At 29.0% G+C, this 17,485-nt stretch overlaps 1 protein-coding gene across 1 annotated transcript; it reads left to right on the top strand.

Annotated features, from left to right (window-relative positions):
- The first annotated feature begins 13,689 nt into the window (after window positions 1-13,689).
- LOC109162076 lies at window positions 13,690-14,406 on the top strand. Its single transcript, XM_019310744.1, has 2 exons — window positions 13,690-14,078; window positions 14,109-14,406. The coding sequence occupies exons 1-2, from the start codon at window positions 13,820-13,822 to the stop codon at window positions 14,393-14,395; spliced, it is 546 nt and encodes a 181-aa protein (XP_019166289.1). The 5' UTR covers window positions 13,690-13,819; the 3' UTR covers window positions 14,396-14,406.
- Window positions 14,407-17,485: the final 3,079 nt, after the last annotated feature.

Genomic DNA, 17,485 nt, shown 5'->3' on the forward strand with positions numbered 1-17,485 from the left:
CGAATTCCTATCCATGTTCACCTGTATAAATAATTTTACACAAAAACAGAATGTAGACAAAAATTAGCATAAGCTAAGTAAGTTTCACTTCACCCCGTAAAATAATGGTTTGGATTTTTTATATTTTCAAAACTCATATAATTTCATACTTTTCCAAAATACCTGTGGAGTTATACATTTTTCTTGTATGGAGAATAAATAGTTATTTATGGAGAAGTAACCAAACTTTTTGAAATCCACTTTGAAACTGGACTAAAACCTATGTGCACACCCCAGAAGATTCCAAGCCAGTGGATAATATATGATCCAAGTAGTTAGGTTTTCCTACCTACTACCACTCAAACAATTTGGAAACTGAATCAGAACTTATGTGATACACTCTCATGTGATTCCAAGCCCAATGAGTAGCAAATAGTCCAAGTAAACCGTACTCACTCTTACTTGGACACCACACAATATATTATTTTCTCAAAATTTCATTATTTCTCCACAAATAAATACTTTCTCCACAAAAATACAATTTTCTCCAGAATATATAATTTTCTCCAAATATATTTTTCAAAAAAAAAAAAAAGAAATACAATTTTCTCCGCATGATTTGTCCAAAATATAATTAAAGTTCATAATCCAGTATTAATACAATTTCACAATACTACTATGTATACAACACCAAAAATTTCAAGCCAAGTATTTACATAATGCACGAGTTCTACAAATCGAAACTCATTCTCGATATTTCGAGAATCACCACTCACAATATTACCATTTATCGATAAATGTACTTGTATTCACATGAATAACATATATCATATAATATCAATACATACAGTACTCGGGAAAAATAATAATTTTGGTGAATATAAAATCTTACCCTCGAAGGCAAACTTTCTATCAACCTTAAGCATCCTAACCACCTTGATAAGAAACCTGCATGTGAATCAAATAAATCCAATAATAATAATAAGCGAAGCATATTATTCATTGATCATCATCATCAATCTCAACAAACTTAGATTTAAACAAAAGAATTTGGAGAGTAGAAACAATTACCTGAAGTAGAGATTAAGTGAATGAGTTTTGCTAGGATTGAAGAAAACGTAGGAATATATTGAAAATCATGAAGAATCAGTAGTGTGAGGGAAGATGAATGAATGCCAAAGTCTAAAAATTTATATTTATAGGTGAAAATAGTAACTCGAAAGGAAAGTATAATAATTTATTTAAAAAATATAGAAAGTAAAGTAAGTAATAAGGTAATAAAATTATTATTATTATTAGTATATATAGATATATAGATTAAATTAAATATTAATTGTATATAATGTCTATATATATATCACACAGAATATTTACTATATTTAATTATTTAATTATTCTTTTACTACCTAATTTATATATTATTACTATCAATATATACATCTAATATATATATAATATCACACGTTTATATAAATGACTATATATATAAATTTACTATCAATATATACATCTAATATATATATATAATATCACACGTTATATAAATGACTATATATATAAATTTTTATATCTATAATTATTATTTCCATAAACATAATATATATGAATTTACATAAATGGCCCTAAGTTTTGGGGGAAAAATTGGTTTGGAGGATTTTACTTTTATATATATATAGATATAGATATAGATATAGATATAGATTGTTTCTTTTTATTTTTCTTAATTTAGAGTTATTACATTTATCATTGTAAGATTAACGAGTTGAGCCAAACAATGAATTTTGACTTGACTTGACCCCGACCCAAAAATTTTAAAAGTTACAATTTATATTTATTTGTATATAAAGTTATTATATCTATCTATTTATATACATATTTTTTATTATAAAAAGTTACAAGTTAAAAATTATTTATTTAAATCTTTTCATTATAATTATTGTTAACCATTATAAAATTTATTTTATAACTTTATTTTAATATAAGTAATAATTATTATCATCATTAAAATAATAAACATTTTATAACAAATAACTTTGTAATAGATTTCTTCATTTATAAAAATAACCAAACACACACACACAGATATATATATATATATATATATATATATATATATATATATAATTTTCTGACTTTAATTAACCAAAAAAAAAAGATTTATTTTCTGATTTTCCCTAATTTTCTGGCTTTAATTAACCGAACAAAAAAAATTATTTTATGATTTTCAGTAAAATACTCGAGAGTGAAAATATTTTGTAAATAATAAGTCATTTTAAAAAAATTATTTGTCATAAAATATTTTCTGAATTTTCAAATGGATTCTTAAATTCTATAGGGCGGCATACAAAAATTGATAAAGATGGAGGAGATTTATTCCTCACCAATGACGAGGTTGAGACATGGCCCTCAAATATATATATATATATATATATATATATATATATATATATATATATATATATATATATAGTAAATACCAAATGGGTTGAGACTATTTTTTGTCTTTTTTTAAACAGACTAATTTATAAAAAGAAACAATTACTTTATTAATAAGATGAGGATGGATAAATGTTTCTTCTAAGCTCGTGGATTAGGGTGATGGTGTAGAATTATTGGAATGAAAAGCAACGAGACAAGGTTCCCCACCCGTTACAAATTAATTTAATTTGCATTTCATTGTAATTTGTAGCAAGCAACATACACCGAGAATAGAGAAAAATTGTAAAACAACTACAGTGATCTCATAGTGAATTTTTTCTTTTACTTTTTAGTCATTATTGTTTGATGGTGTAAATAGATCTCGGGGTATATGGGTTCCAATTAATACATGCCACTTAGTTATACACTTATACTAAGGCATAGTGTGAATGTAAGAGGTAGTAATTAATGGGGTCGAGTAGCTAAGGGTCCGATCATCATATGAGGTCAGGAAGCTCTGGTTGGTACAATCTAAGTTGTGACAAATCAATATATCCCCCCTCGCATTAGGTAAAATGTCCTATTTATACCAAGTAACAAGGCGACATAATGATGGCAAGTTGCTGACATAGCTAATATGGCACCCATTGATTGGGCACTCAGGTCGGTCACAACATGCATAAGTTAATGATGTGACAATTGGTGAAGTTATTACGGATCGGAGTTGACTTGTCTAGTACTTAACGTGCCTCTAATATATAATAACATCATTAAGGATCTACTTTGTAAGTGGACTATGAGTCCGCGTAATAATTTTCCATTAGACTAAATAATACAAAATATATAATCTATACTATATATAATAACAAAATCCTGAAATTTTAACTTCCCGTCCAATTCCTAAAAAAATTCTCTTCCTAATAAAATATATTGATTTCTACTTTCCCATTCGTACAATAATTCTGCGTTAAAATTATATTCTAGTATTATAAAATAGTGTAATACAATTCCTATTGTAATCAATCAATCTATACTATATATAATAATAAAATCCTGAAATTTTAACTTCCCGCCCAATTCCTAAAAAATCTCTCTTCCTAATAAAATATATTGATTTCTACTTTCTCATTCGTACAATAATTCTGCAAACTATTCCTATTCTAATCTATATCTATACTATATATCAGTGTTTCAAAAATCGCATTGCTGGCCGCGGCGATGAAGGCCGGAATTGGCCTCTTTCGTGGCCACCCCTCCGGGTGAATAGGCGATTAATTTTTTTTTTTTTTTTTTTTTTAAGTTGTAATGTGTCAAAACTTCGGCACGGCATAACTTTTGACTCGGTTGTTCGTTTTGGACAAATATTTTTTTAAAATCACGTATTTTTTCGAGATCTATCCACCGCAAACTGCCGTAGGCGGTTTGGCCCACCAATTTCTAAAAATTAAAACTGCTTTATTAAATAGTTTCTAAGAAAAAACTACGAGAACATTATATTTTATTAATGAATTTTTAAAATTTTTTATTAAAAAATTGTCTCATGCATTATTTAATAATCTTTCTTAATAATTGGTCAAATTATTTAATTATGGTAAATTAGGAAATAATTAATGATAGAAATCCTAGAAGAATATGTAATTATTGTGACTCACGAAATACAATACAAGAATATTTAATTATGGTTATATTATTATTGTGCCTCACGGCCATTATATACTAACAGAACTTGAAAAGAACTAATAATAATAATATAAGTGGTAATAATAATATCTCAAAGTAATTAAGTGTTAATAATAATAGTAAGAATATTAACTTAAGAATTATAACATAGAATAAATCGTAATAATTAATAACTATAGTCTAGGATTAAATTTAGAATTGTCAGGAAAGATAAGCGACTTCTGGTGAAATTAACTTTTAAATAATTATATATCGATTTAAATATTCTTAATATATTACAATAATTCCATTCCGTGCATTGCACGGGTGAAAATACTAGTTATCATAACACACAAATAATATGAAATAATTGCATTCAAAAAAATAATATGAAATAATTAATTGATCATTAACTTAGCATAATAACTTACTCCGTATTATATTGCGTAACATTACATAATACATTATTATATTTACTCTATAGTACTCATAATGAACATTGTTGATGAGGTACACGTACAATAATAATTAGTAACTTGTTCAAATAAATAACTTTTTAAATAAAATTACAAAAAAAAAAAAATTTACAATTTCTAGTTTTTCAGAATGCAACCAAACACTGAAAAGGAAAATATTTTTTTTGAAAAAACGAATCATTTACTCATTTTCCTGCTTTCCAAACAGATCCTAAATTATACTATATGTTGGTTCCACCCATTGGACCACAAGGTCTTTAGCCACTATGGTATATAATCATTAAAAAAATACATAGGTAAATATCAAATTATCAACTGATGGAATATAATAATAAATTATTAAGTATTTTAAAGGGAATATCTTCCCTTCAATTCCTTTTTGTGTTTCATTGTTTTATGGCGAAACCCTGAATAAAATCTAGCTAGAAAAACATTAATTATACCGGTACCTTAATAATTGTAAATTAAATATAATCTTGGCTGCAGTGTATATATACACTCTGGACATTCCCCACTATTGCTTGTTAAGGCTGAACTATCCAATTGTTTCCATCGTCTATGTCATCTAAGTGGTACATTTTGCTTTCCTCAACGGATAACACATTAGGATTATCTGCAAAATATTAATTTAATTTACTTCTCCATTTATGCCCTAATTAATTTTAAGGTACAAAAATAATAATTTAATTTGTAGTAACTCATTATGATTGAATTAGATAAATATCCTTTGACACGATGCATTTTGTTAGACATTTAACCCAATTACCTCGTATCACATTAAAAATATTTTTATCATGCGTCAAAAGAGGTGGCCAAGTGGGCGTAACGTGATTCTTGTATCGAAAGATCACAAATTTAATTTTTGCCAACACTATTTCAGTTGATATTGTCGTATAATTAAGATAATTGTAATTAGAATTGTTTTTTATTTGTATGATTTTTAATTTGAACTATATTAAACAAAAGAAGTAAAATGGTGTATAATTTATATGGACTTACGGGAGAGTAAGTCGGCTTGGGTAGGAGTGAGAGCAGCTGAAAATCCTGGTCCAACGTTCTTATAAACGTATCCTAACGCTTTTCTGGCTTTCTCCTTACTTCAACGCCATCATCAAACATAAATCACCAAATTCAAAACAAATATTAATAATTAAATGCAATCATATTTATAACAATTGAATATTTTAAAGGAAAATTATACAATGTTGAATAGTAGATGATGAATGGGGTACTAGGGCGTAGTCCACCGGTCACACCCTGACCGATCAGATTCTCCTCTTAACATGCACAACTGGTTGGAACGATAGACTTTAGCTTGGAGTACGTTGTTGGCAATCCTAGCAGGCTATTGAACTATATAGGCGAGACGGGGTTCACGGCCCATGGCCCAACACATGCAAGAGCGGGTTATCATGTACTAATTCGTGGTGTACTAGGGCTAGGGCGTCTACTCTTGATGTAACAAGATTTCCTAACGTGGAACATCTTAAGATTTAGCTTCCTTAGCTTCTAGGACTCTAAGCTCCTCTATATAAATATCCCCCTCTAGAGGGTAAAACAAATCCTATTTTCCTTTAATAAAATTCCTATTCTTTCTATTTTCTTTCTATACACGTTTTTATTAAACGGTGGTGTTGACCCGCCAACGATTACCAATTAGTCATCATAAAACCAATCATAGAAATGTTGATTACAATAAAACCAATAACATTTTTTATAAATAGTAAAAGTAAATTATTAGACTATATTTATCATTGTAATTCGCTCTAACTTTTAAAAGTGGATCATAGTACCATATCAACATATTTACAAATCATTATTATTTTCTATATGTCCTTACAATTTCAATTCACTCTTAAAATATAATATAATAATAATAATAATATTTAAATTTATTATTACAAAGATAAAGTATAAATTTTAAAACACAAACTCAACAAAACTACAAAAGACAAATGTTAGTTGCAAAATGTCATAAATACAATTATATGTCAGAATTGTGAAAGTTGCAATTCAAAAGCTGATTTAGTTTTTTTTTTTTTTAAATGAATTAAAATGTCACATTGGATTGTAATTCACTTGAATTGCATTGATATATTTGGCCTTATTTTATTATTATTATAGTAGTCCATATTAAGATAATCGGACTCAGTTAACCAGGCTTAAATCAATTTATTTACATTTCAATTTTTTGTACTATTTAATTTACTGTTAGTTTTTTTAGAAAATTATATATATTTTACAACTAAATTAAGAAAATTATTAAATACAACAATTTAAGTTTAAAAATTATAGATTTAAAAAAAATAACAAAAGTATAGTTAATTTGACAAATAAATAATAAATATGATAGATAAATGATATCAATTGGGTATTATTTGACATAGTAGAATTTGGATATATTATAAATTATATGCTATATCTTATGATCTTAAAAAAATAAATTAAAAAATCTGAAATTAAGATCAAACATCACATGCAAAATGTTTCTAACTAATAAATGTCAACAAATTAATTTTTGGGCATAAACAATTATACATACCTGCCCAAAACCGAAGTTAACATTTCAACATAGTAAGTCACAGGATTTTTATCAGGTTTGTTAGTGTAAATAATATACTCTTTTGTTTTGTCCAATGATGGTGTTGACGACGGGACTGCTACTTTTGCATTTGTACTTATGATGATAAGAGAAAATAGCAAAATTGTTAAGGTAACGTAGGACATGACTTGGGGTTTAGGCATTGTGATTGTGGCTAGCAAGGAAGAAATGAGTTAGTTGTTATGGTATTTAAGGATTAATAATTAAAGTGCGTTATTATATGGAGAAGAAATAAATGAATAATTAATTCAGAAAGCAGCGTTTCATGAAATAAATATCCTATGGGATTGATTAGTTGAAGTCTTCTTTTTGTAAAACTGTTTAAAATATTTATGAGTTCAAATGTTTTTAAGACTATCTTCCATACTTCTTGATGAGCAAAATTTCTCAAAAGGTTTTTATAAATTTGTAAAAATGAGTTTTGAGTCAAGTATTTTAAAATGTTTTTTTTTTTTTTTGTTGGTAAAATAATTTTAAAAATCCTCTTCAAAACTTTTTAAAATTTAACTTGTCTGAAAAGATCAAAATATTTCTTTATGGTATACGGTCTCACACGTTGTTAACAATATCTTGAGAACCCCATCAAAGTGAGGTAGAATACTAGACAAAATGATAGGTTGTTAATAGGATCTCAAGAACTCACTAATTCAAGTCAAAGGGAGGATATGACTAACAGGTTCTGCAACGAGCAATGCACCACTCGTCAACACTTTTGAAAAAACTAGTTGTTGAACTCATATATATATATATATATTCCTCTTTTCCAATAGTTGAATATGCTGGGAATCCATTTCCTCCAACTCTCAAACCTTCAAATCTTCATTTTTAACGTACACATTCATTCTTTGAAGGTTTGAATCAACAAGAAAAGCATATTCTTTGTTTGCATATATCTAACGAAGGTTTTCATCCATTATACTTGAAGTTTTGCTTTTAATTGAACACCAAATGTAATATCCATATTCTTAATTCTATAGAGTTTCAAATGTATACATTATTAGTATAGTCGAGCTAAAGACAAATTGCAGAAGTATATACTTTGTCATCTTTGTTATGGTGTAAACACTTAGGTCGGGTTTCAATTCCCTTACACTAAGTGTAGCTATGGTTCATAGCAGAAACCTTGGCAACAAAAGGGTTAATTATATTATTTGTTGTACCATTTTCTACGGAGAGGTGAAAGTCGTAAAAGTGTCATTAGGGTTGATGGTGTGCAAGGGACTCATGAGACATGGGTTGATATCTCGTCTCACCATAATCAATTACTCATTGACTTGCACATATGATTAAATTAAATTAGATTAATCATTATAGAAGCCACCTAGTAACAAGAAGAACACTATCCACTAGTACAGAATCAGTCCATTTGCGTCCGATGTAATGTAAAACCTGTGTCCTTGTTTGTGAAATGGTTAAATATATTTTTAGTTCATTATTGCTCATATATGATTAATTAGTTGCGTGCTAGTTGAATTTTGTTACTCAATAGTCATAATGACTCATGTTATGTTACTTGACTTAATTGTTTATAAATTTGATTAAGTGTTGATCAGTTACTCATACATGAATTTATTATTATAACTGAATTTATTTAATCACCTAAAATTGGCATCTAATATGATTAAGGAATACAATCACTTAAAAATAAATTGACACAAAATTATATTTTTTATAACCTAATAATTCACCTCATCCCATCCTCTTTACCCATTAGTATAAAGAGAAGGTTCCGTATATACTTTGAAGAGAGCTATGCTTCCAACGCTGTTGATACTGTAACTTTGCTATTTTTTGCCCAACAAAACACATATATAGCAAATCTGTAACCAAGTTTCATACCTACAATTAAGAAAGATTTTTCTTTTCTAACATATTATTATTCATTTCGTCGATATAAGAAATGATTTGGACTCAATGCTTGATTAAAAGTTACAAAAAATTTGCGTCATCTCATCCATATTTATTTTTGAAATGATATTTTTACAAATCATTATTAATACAAAAATATTGATCAATAATATATATATTTCTTTCTGTAATACGATGATACATATAAATGCCATGTTTGATCTTGGGGTCATCTCCGCCGTTGAATATAATATTTGAATGGCAATGGGGTCCAAGATTCCAATTAAGCTCCATAATCCAGTGGAGAGTGGATGAGTGAAAACGCAAAATGTGGGCCGGGGAGTTTCCCTTTAGGAAAAGAGAAAAACGGTTGCCAGTCTACACCAACGTAAAGCAATCGTTATGCCGTGGACCAGGGTTGACAGGTGTGGACCCGGTTCTAAATGATGTAATTTTGAATTTTAATTTTGACGGTGATTGTTTGTTGTTCTATTCACATTACATGTTTTTTATATTGTAAAACATGTGTATGTGTCTTGTATTATACGTTTCTGTGTCTCATGTTATGCAATTTTGTACCTTAGCGTATGGATTATGTACTTAAAATAAAGTAAATATAACATGATCTTTTGTGTCTTGTGCTATGCGTTTTTGTGTCTGATCTTGTGTTATATATTTATGGGTCTTATGTTATGCAATTCTGTAGTTTAAGAATATTGATTCTATACCTGAACTAAAGTAAATATAAAACATGTGTATGTGTCTTGTGTTATGTATTTATGTGTCTCGTGTTATGCAATTATGTATCTTAAGCATATTGATTTTGTACATGAAATAGATTAGTAGTTGTGTAACACACAACATATTGTATGTCTTATTTTATGAATTTATGTATTGTATTATGAAATTATGTGCCTATAAGACATATATTATCTACATAAATCATATTTGAAAATAAGTAAATATATAACATGTGTATGTGTCTTGTGTTGTGAGTTTTGTGTCTCATGTTATGAAATTCTGTACCTATAAGAAATTAAAATTTATGTTGAAACATGAAAAACGAAAAAACTACATCTGTCAAAGTTTAAATATTAAAATAACATTATTTCGACTCAAAGTTCACAATGCTGACCATGGTCCAGATATAAATTGCCAATGAGTAAAGTTAGAGGGCCGCCGTTGCCGTATATAAAACAAATAACTTTAATTGATGGCCACGTTGCCCTCATTATTCTCCAAATATGGAAATATTAGAAGGATCTTTTTTTTTTTTTTTTTTCTTTTGGTGAATTGGAAAGTCTAAATGTTGATACAGTCGTCAATTTCTTAGTTTCTAAGGATGCATTTGACGATCCAATGAAATTAAAGTACGTACATTTGCATGGAATTTGCATTTGGTGCAGGATGCATGCAATCATTCATCTCAGCAGAAAAAGAGGTTCACGCTTTAATTTCAACAAAAAAATAACATTATATTCTCGTAAGTATTTTAATCCAACATGACAAATCCCGTAATATGCAAACAAACATTTGTACCTTGTAAATATTGGATATAACAAAAAGTTAATACAAAATACTTTAAAGTTTGTAGAAACGGTAATTCACAAGGCAATTTCTTATATGTGTGTGTTGTGTGCACGCTCGTGTCACAAAGTATTATAATTTTATTGATTAATTAAGGTAAGACAAGTCAAGTTAAAATAGTCAAAGTTCAATTCAAAAAATTTAATCTTGAAATTGATTGAGCTTTAAACTTTGCTCAAACTCAAATTATTTGAGTTTGACTAGATCTATTGAGCTCTAATTTTATATTTTTTTTACACAAAAAATAATAATAATAAGTATATATTATAGACAAATATCATAACAAATTAACATTCAATAATATTACATCTTAATATGATCAATTTATAATAATATATAAATATATTGGCTAACTTTTTAAGATTATACTTTATATTATATATATATATATATATATATATATATATATATATATATATATATATATATATAAACGTGCAATTGGGCTAGCAAGTGGCTCAAACTGAGTATTAAAACACTTAAATTCAACTTGACACTAATTGAATTGAATTCAAATATTTGCTGAATTAAACTCATTTAGATCATGAGTAACTTGACTCAAGTACACCCCTAACCTCAGCATAATATAAATCTTACAACTAACAAAAGAACTTTAGAAACTTCAAGGACTTAAAAGCAATTAAGAGTTCAAAGTCTCTGTTCATAAGTTAACAATCTACCTTATAAACCAGGGACTTTGTGGTCCACTGATACCAAGTTGTTCTCCTATATGGGAGGTGGTGGGTTAAAATTTTGGTAAAGGTAATTATAGTGACATTTGATATAGTAATTTAACTTGTATATGTGGACTAACCATCTAACTAATTATGTTACAATATAATCAAAATATAGATCCCTAACAAGCCATAGTACCTATACTACTAGTGCATGGTGTTGGATGCTCTTAGAGTTTACATTTAGACTCCGTTTGGAAAGTAAGAAAATGATTTCCGAAAAATGAGTCATTTTCTAAAAAATATTTTAATTTTTGATATTTAACTACACAACAGAAAATTGTCTTTATGTGTTTGGTTCATTTTCCAGAAAATGAGTAAGAAAATGATAAAAATTATATACTTTAACATTTTAATTATTTGATATTTTTGATAAAAAAAAAATTCTGTGAATAACACTCATTAAGCCTTGTGGATAATTTTGAATGTCTATATATATATATGTGTGTGTGTAGCATCTAAATATATATATATATATATATATATATATATATATATATAGTATACACAGTGTATACATATAGTATACACAGTATATTTATACACCATATACAGGGACGGAGCCAGAAATTTGGTTGAGGTGGGGGGCAAACAGTACAGACGGATTCAGAAAATTTTTCCAGTAAAGGCGAAACATTAAAACAAAAGAGATAATTTAAAAATAAATAAATAAATTACTTAAGAAATATACTTGTAAATATTGTTGGATATGGACAAAAAATAAAACACATCAAAACTTTATAAAAATATTCATAACAAAATATGAAACTTAATGAATTGTAAAATTATGTTAATGCCAAGATTTGAACCCCCTACACTCACTATTGCCAAATATATGCTCTACCACCTCATCTAACTCACTCTTGTTAACATTTTATAGTTTTTTTATACTAATACTAAAATATGTAATATATATATATATATATATATATATATATATATATATATATATACATACAAAGACTATATATGGGGCATGGGTGGGGTGAGGGAGGGGGGGGGGGGGAGGGGAGGAGTGGGCAGCTACCCCCCTTTGGCTCCGTCCCAGACCATATACCCTGTATATATATACAATATACACAATATGTGTGTGTGTGTGTGTGTGTGTGTATATATATATATATATATATATATATATATATATATAGTGTATCTATATCACAACACACAAAAATTATATACTATACATACCAAGCATGAAGATTGGAAAATGACTTCCTCCAAAAAAAAAAAAGAGAAAGTTATTTTCCTCCAAAACATGCTTATTTTCCATTGACTATGACATCATTTTTCGTTGACCTCATTTTCCTCCCTCTTGCCAAACACTGAAAATCCGGAAAACATTTTTCAGAAGTCATTTTTCCGGGTTTCCAAACGCTCCCTTAATGACTATTTAAGTAGAATATGTTGAATTCATCTTGAGGGAGCTGTTCATGCATATCATGCAATGCTAAATGGAGCGTTATGCTGTGCATCGGTGCATACGGATGCAAAAACGACGTCGTTTTGGCATCTAACTTAAAAAAAATCAGAATTGCATAACTACACATCCATAATTTCATAACTATACATCCAGAATTGCATAACTACACTTCCAGAATTGCATAACTACACTTCCAGAATTGCATAACTACGCATCCAGAATTGCATAACTACACTTCCAGAATTGCATAACTATAATTCCAGAATTGCATAACACACATTCAGAATTGTATAACTACACTTCCAGAATTGCATAAATACACTTTCAAAATTTCATAACTAAAAAATTGAAAATGAATGAACTAAAAATGAATAACATAATGTTGTTACTGAGAATCGAAATTGATTTTTAAAAAAAAAAAAAGACGCGTGTTTTATGCAAAATGACGTCATTTTTGCATCCGTATGCACCATAATTTGCCATGCTAAATGCTCACCGCCTTTGGAATATATTTCGCGGATAATTTCTTATCCAGGTAATAGATCGAGCTTTTAGGACTAAGGACAATTCCTTATCCAATCCAAATCCCAAGTTCCTTAATGGCTACAAGGTTGCGCCCGACAAGGACAAAGGCGGTAGGGTCCGATACTGCTGCACTTTTTAGGAATGGTTAACAAACCACTAATCAACTAAAGTGGTCTACAGTTCTCAAAAAAAAAAAAAAAAAAAAAAACTAAAGTGGTCTACAAAAAAGAAAAAAAAAATTCTTTAATTTTTTTGACAAAAAAAAAAAAATCTTTAATTTGTATATTTAAATATTCACTAGAAAAAGTACATATTTAAAATAATATTAAAAACTATTTTTAGGTTACTGAAAGCCATCATACTATATATAAAGCTTACTATAAATACATAGCACTAGCTGCCTCCGATCCGATCCTCACTCCCTGCCATTCCAAACCCAAAACCAGAAGAACAAGAGAGCTTAGCTCGCTAATGAAATGAAGTCCTGAATTGAAGTTAGTTCTCTTTAAAGTCAGAGAGAGAGAGAGAGAGAGAGAGAGAGAGCGATTGTGAGGCATCAAAGGATAGGATGCAGAAGATGAGGGCCATGTTAGCTTTCATTCAGTTTTGCGTCTTCTTCTTCATAATAGGCTCAAGATTGCCTCTGGGTTTCTCCAAACTCGTCTCTGCAGATTACTTATTCAGGGAACTCTCTTTCTCTGTGATCATAACTCCCCGCTTCGTGTTCGTGTTAGGAAACGCCATCGTCATCATCTTAGTCCTCAAGTCCGGGAATTCATTGGATAAGGATAAGGATAATAATGGATCCGCCAGCAGCGATAACGTCGGTTTCTCCGACCACCACATGATGATGAAAGAACATGGGAGGAGGAATCAGTATGTTTCCGGTCCGGAGAATAAAATCCGTAGGAGCCAGTCGGAGAAGAATATGGCGAGGGTGCATCGCCTGAAAGAGGCGGCTGCAGGCAAGGAGCTGAGGCGGCAGGCCACGTTTACTTGCCGGAAAATAGACGTAGTGGCGGCGACCAACGAGATGAGCAACGAAGAGTTTCGTCGGAGGGTGGAGGCTTTCATTGCTCGCCAACAAAGATCTTTGAGGGAAGAAGAGTTTTCATCACTACTTGCTGTTTCATGTGAATCATAGTACAATATCAATCATATTGTGGTGTTTTTTTCTTTTTTTTCATTTTTGGCTTTCTTCTCTCTCTTCATGGAAAATTCCATGAAGATGCGGAGCAAGGTGTTATCCTCAAAAATAGCAAAATTGTTTAAATTATTAATGAGGAAATAACGCTTTTAATCCTTTAGTCATAGAGTAGATTGAGTTTTTGAATCAATGTTGCAAAGGCATGAAGGCTAGTTGAGTGTCCGGGGCGCCTAGGCGGCCTAGTAATCTAAGTATATCACCTCCACTTTTTGACTCAAGACTAGAATTGTTAGATTATTATAATCTCTAAAACTAATCAATTGCATATGTTAGAGATTAGTTGAGTACATGGCTGGAGAAATATAGAAGAAGAGTACGTAGCCGAGTAGGCAAAAAAAAAAAAATCACTCAGTCAAGTTGAGCGCCAACTTGGCCGAATTAAGCATCGAAGCAGTTGAGTTGATTAGGCGCCCAACTTGGCCGAGTTAGGCGTTCAACTCGCTTGAGTCGGCGCCTAAGGTGCCTAGTTGGCCTGTACTATTAGTCGATCAGCCAACTAAAAGTCGTCTAGAGCTGAAATCACCTCAGCTCGGCCTAAGGGATCCTAGCACCTTGGCCAGTTTTTATAATACTATTTTGAATTATTTAAGGTGTAAATTTAATCTTTAAATTCTCAGTAAAGTAACATATTTAAAGAAATCTTAATTTCAAGGACCGGATTTGTTATCCCAGAGAAATTTAAAATTATTAATGTATTTTGATTTTTTTTGGTTTATTTATTTATTTATTTATTTATTTTTGATAAAATTGTTTATAAAGATGTAGGCCGGGTAAGATATATATTCTGGTTACAAATAGTAAAAATGTTGAAAAAATTTATATTGTAGGGTGTTTCAGAGTACAATTTTCGTGTATATGTATACATGCAGAACATAAGTATAAACTATTGATCCAGCTACAGATCTTAAGATGCTATATGGTACTAAATTCTATGTTCAAACTTTAAAAGACAAGTCACAGCCAAATTAAAGTATCTTTAAACGGTCTTCAAATGAGTATACGCTCAGCTCTTAGATCCATCTTCTTCATTCTAGAAACAAAATGTTGGTTATCACTTACTTTCATAGGAAAAACAAAAAAGTTATTGTTCACTCTTGGTATTGAAATAATATGTATTTTATTTCTTAGCCTGGACTCTTGAATAAGACTGGCATAACATTCTTCTAAAATTAGACTGTCAGTTAGTATGCAAGTTTCTAAATAATAGCTCACCTGATCATTCTCATGCAGGTTTCAGTGGCAGAGCCACATTCAACTTGCAGGGGGCCTTGCCCCCCCCCCCCCTCCCCCCCTCCAACCATTTTTTTTTTATAATTAGTATTGTAGTTTTTTTTTTTTTTTTGGCCCCCCTCACTAAATATTTGTTATTTTGCCCCCCTCCAAGCAAGCTTCTAGGATAACTTTGTGGATTGCTAATTTGCTATCTAGTTTTTTTTTTTTTTTTTTTTTTTTTTTTTTTTTTTTTAATTTGTAAATGAAATACATTGCAGTTGTGTTTATTATAATAATAAATTATCATTTTGCTACCAAAATCTTTAAATTTCTGCTACTTTAATCTTTGTCTTTTTAATTTGCAAATGAAATACATTGCAATCGTGTTTATTATAATAATAAATTGTCATTTTATTACCAAAATCTTTAAATTTCTACTACTTTAACCTTTGTCTTTTTTTAATTTGCAAATGAAATACATTGCAGTTGTGTTTATTATAATAATAAATTGTCATTTTGCTAGCAAAATTTTAAAATTTCTACTACTTTAATCTTTGTCTATTTATTCTTTTTTTTTTTTTCAGTTTTAGTTAATTCAATTGATTTGTAAAAATAAATAAATAAATAAAATTACACAGTGAACATCGAAAGTTTGAGTTGAAATGAAAAAGACACAAATAATTGATCAATTGTGTTTATTATAATAATAAATTGTCATTTTACTACCAAAATCTTTAAATTTCTACTACTTTAATTTTTGTTTTTTGTTTTTAATTTACAAATGAAATACATTGTAATTGTGTTTATTATAATAATAAATTGTCATTTTGCTACCAAAATCTTTAAATTTCTACTACTTTAATCTTTGTCTATTTATTCTTTTTTTTTTTCTCAGTTTTAGTTAATTCAATTGATTTGTCAAAAAAACAAAATAACACTGTGAACATCGGAGGTTCGAGTTGAAATGAAAAAGACACAAAGAATTGATCTTTTAAAAGAAAGAATTCTGAAATTCAACATCTCAAGTAAATTCATTTACAAGTATTGAGCCATTAAATTCTGGAAGACATCTCAAATTTTAGTAGATTTGTAATATAATGATGTATTTTGAAAGATGTTAAATAAATATTAATATGTTTTATTATTCTCTCTTCAAATTGTGATTGGACCCCCGCACCCCAAAATCCTGGCTCCGCCCCTGGCAGGTTGCGTTCTCAAGTATTGCATGCCGATCTCTTAAACGACACTTTGAATCAGTGTCCATTCAATATGTCAATCGATCAGTGAATAAGCTTGCTCACGTATTGGCTAAAACTCATAGTTCTCATACTGATCATCTTAATTGGTTTTCTAATATCCCTTCTTCTATTGAAGATTTAATTGCTTGATTTTAATGAAGTATTTTCCTTTAAAAAAAAAAGTTTAAAGTAGTAATAAAAATGTATATTTATTATTTTAAACTTCACCAATTGGAAAAAAAAAAGATTAAGTGAATGTAATCTCAATTTTGTATCATCATTATACTTAACACATGAAACAGTCTCACACAAGACTTATTACTCTTATGATATTCTGATATAAAAATCATGCTCCATTTACTTGGTCACCCCTTTCAGGGCATGTTCATATATTTTATGGTAATATTTGATTGGCTTCTTTTATATTTGATTTTAAAATAATTAATTTCATTTTTGGTCATTAATTTATAGGTGAAGACAGTTCACTTTTAATCTTTATTTTTAAAAATATCTCCTTTGGTCTTACTATTATTGTGGCATGACAAATTTTTATCATCGATTTAAATAATAGCGTTAA

Source organism: Ipomoea nil, unplaced genomic scaffold (genome assembly GCF_001879475.1).
Source record: "Ipomoea nil cultivar Tokyo-kokei standard unplaced genomic scaffold, Asagao_1.1 scaffold2926, whole genome shotgun sequence".
NCBI classification, from domain to species: Eukaryota; Viridiplantae; Streptophyta; class Magnoliopsida; order Solanales; family Convolvulaceae; genus Ipomoea; species Ipomoea nil.

Coding starts and splice junctions, on each gene's coding strand:
- LOC109162076 (XM_019310744.1), top strand. CDS start 13,820: ATGCAGAAGATGAGGGCCATGTTAGCTTTCATTCAGTTTTGCGTCTTC. Junction 14,079..14,108: donor CGCCAGCAGCGATAACGTCG/GTTTCTCCGACC, acceptor TGATGATGAAAG/AACATGGGAGGAGGAATCAG.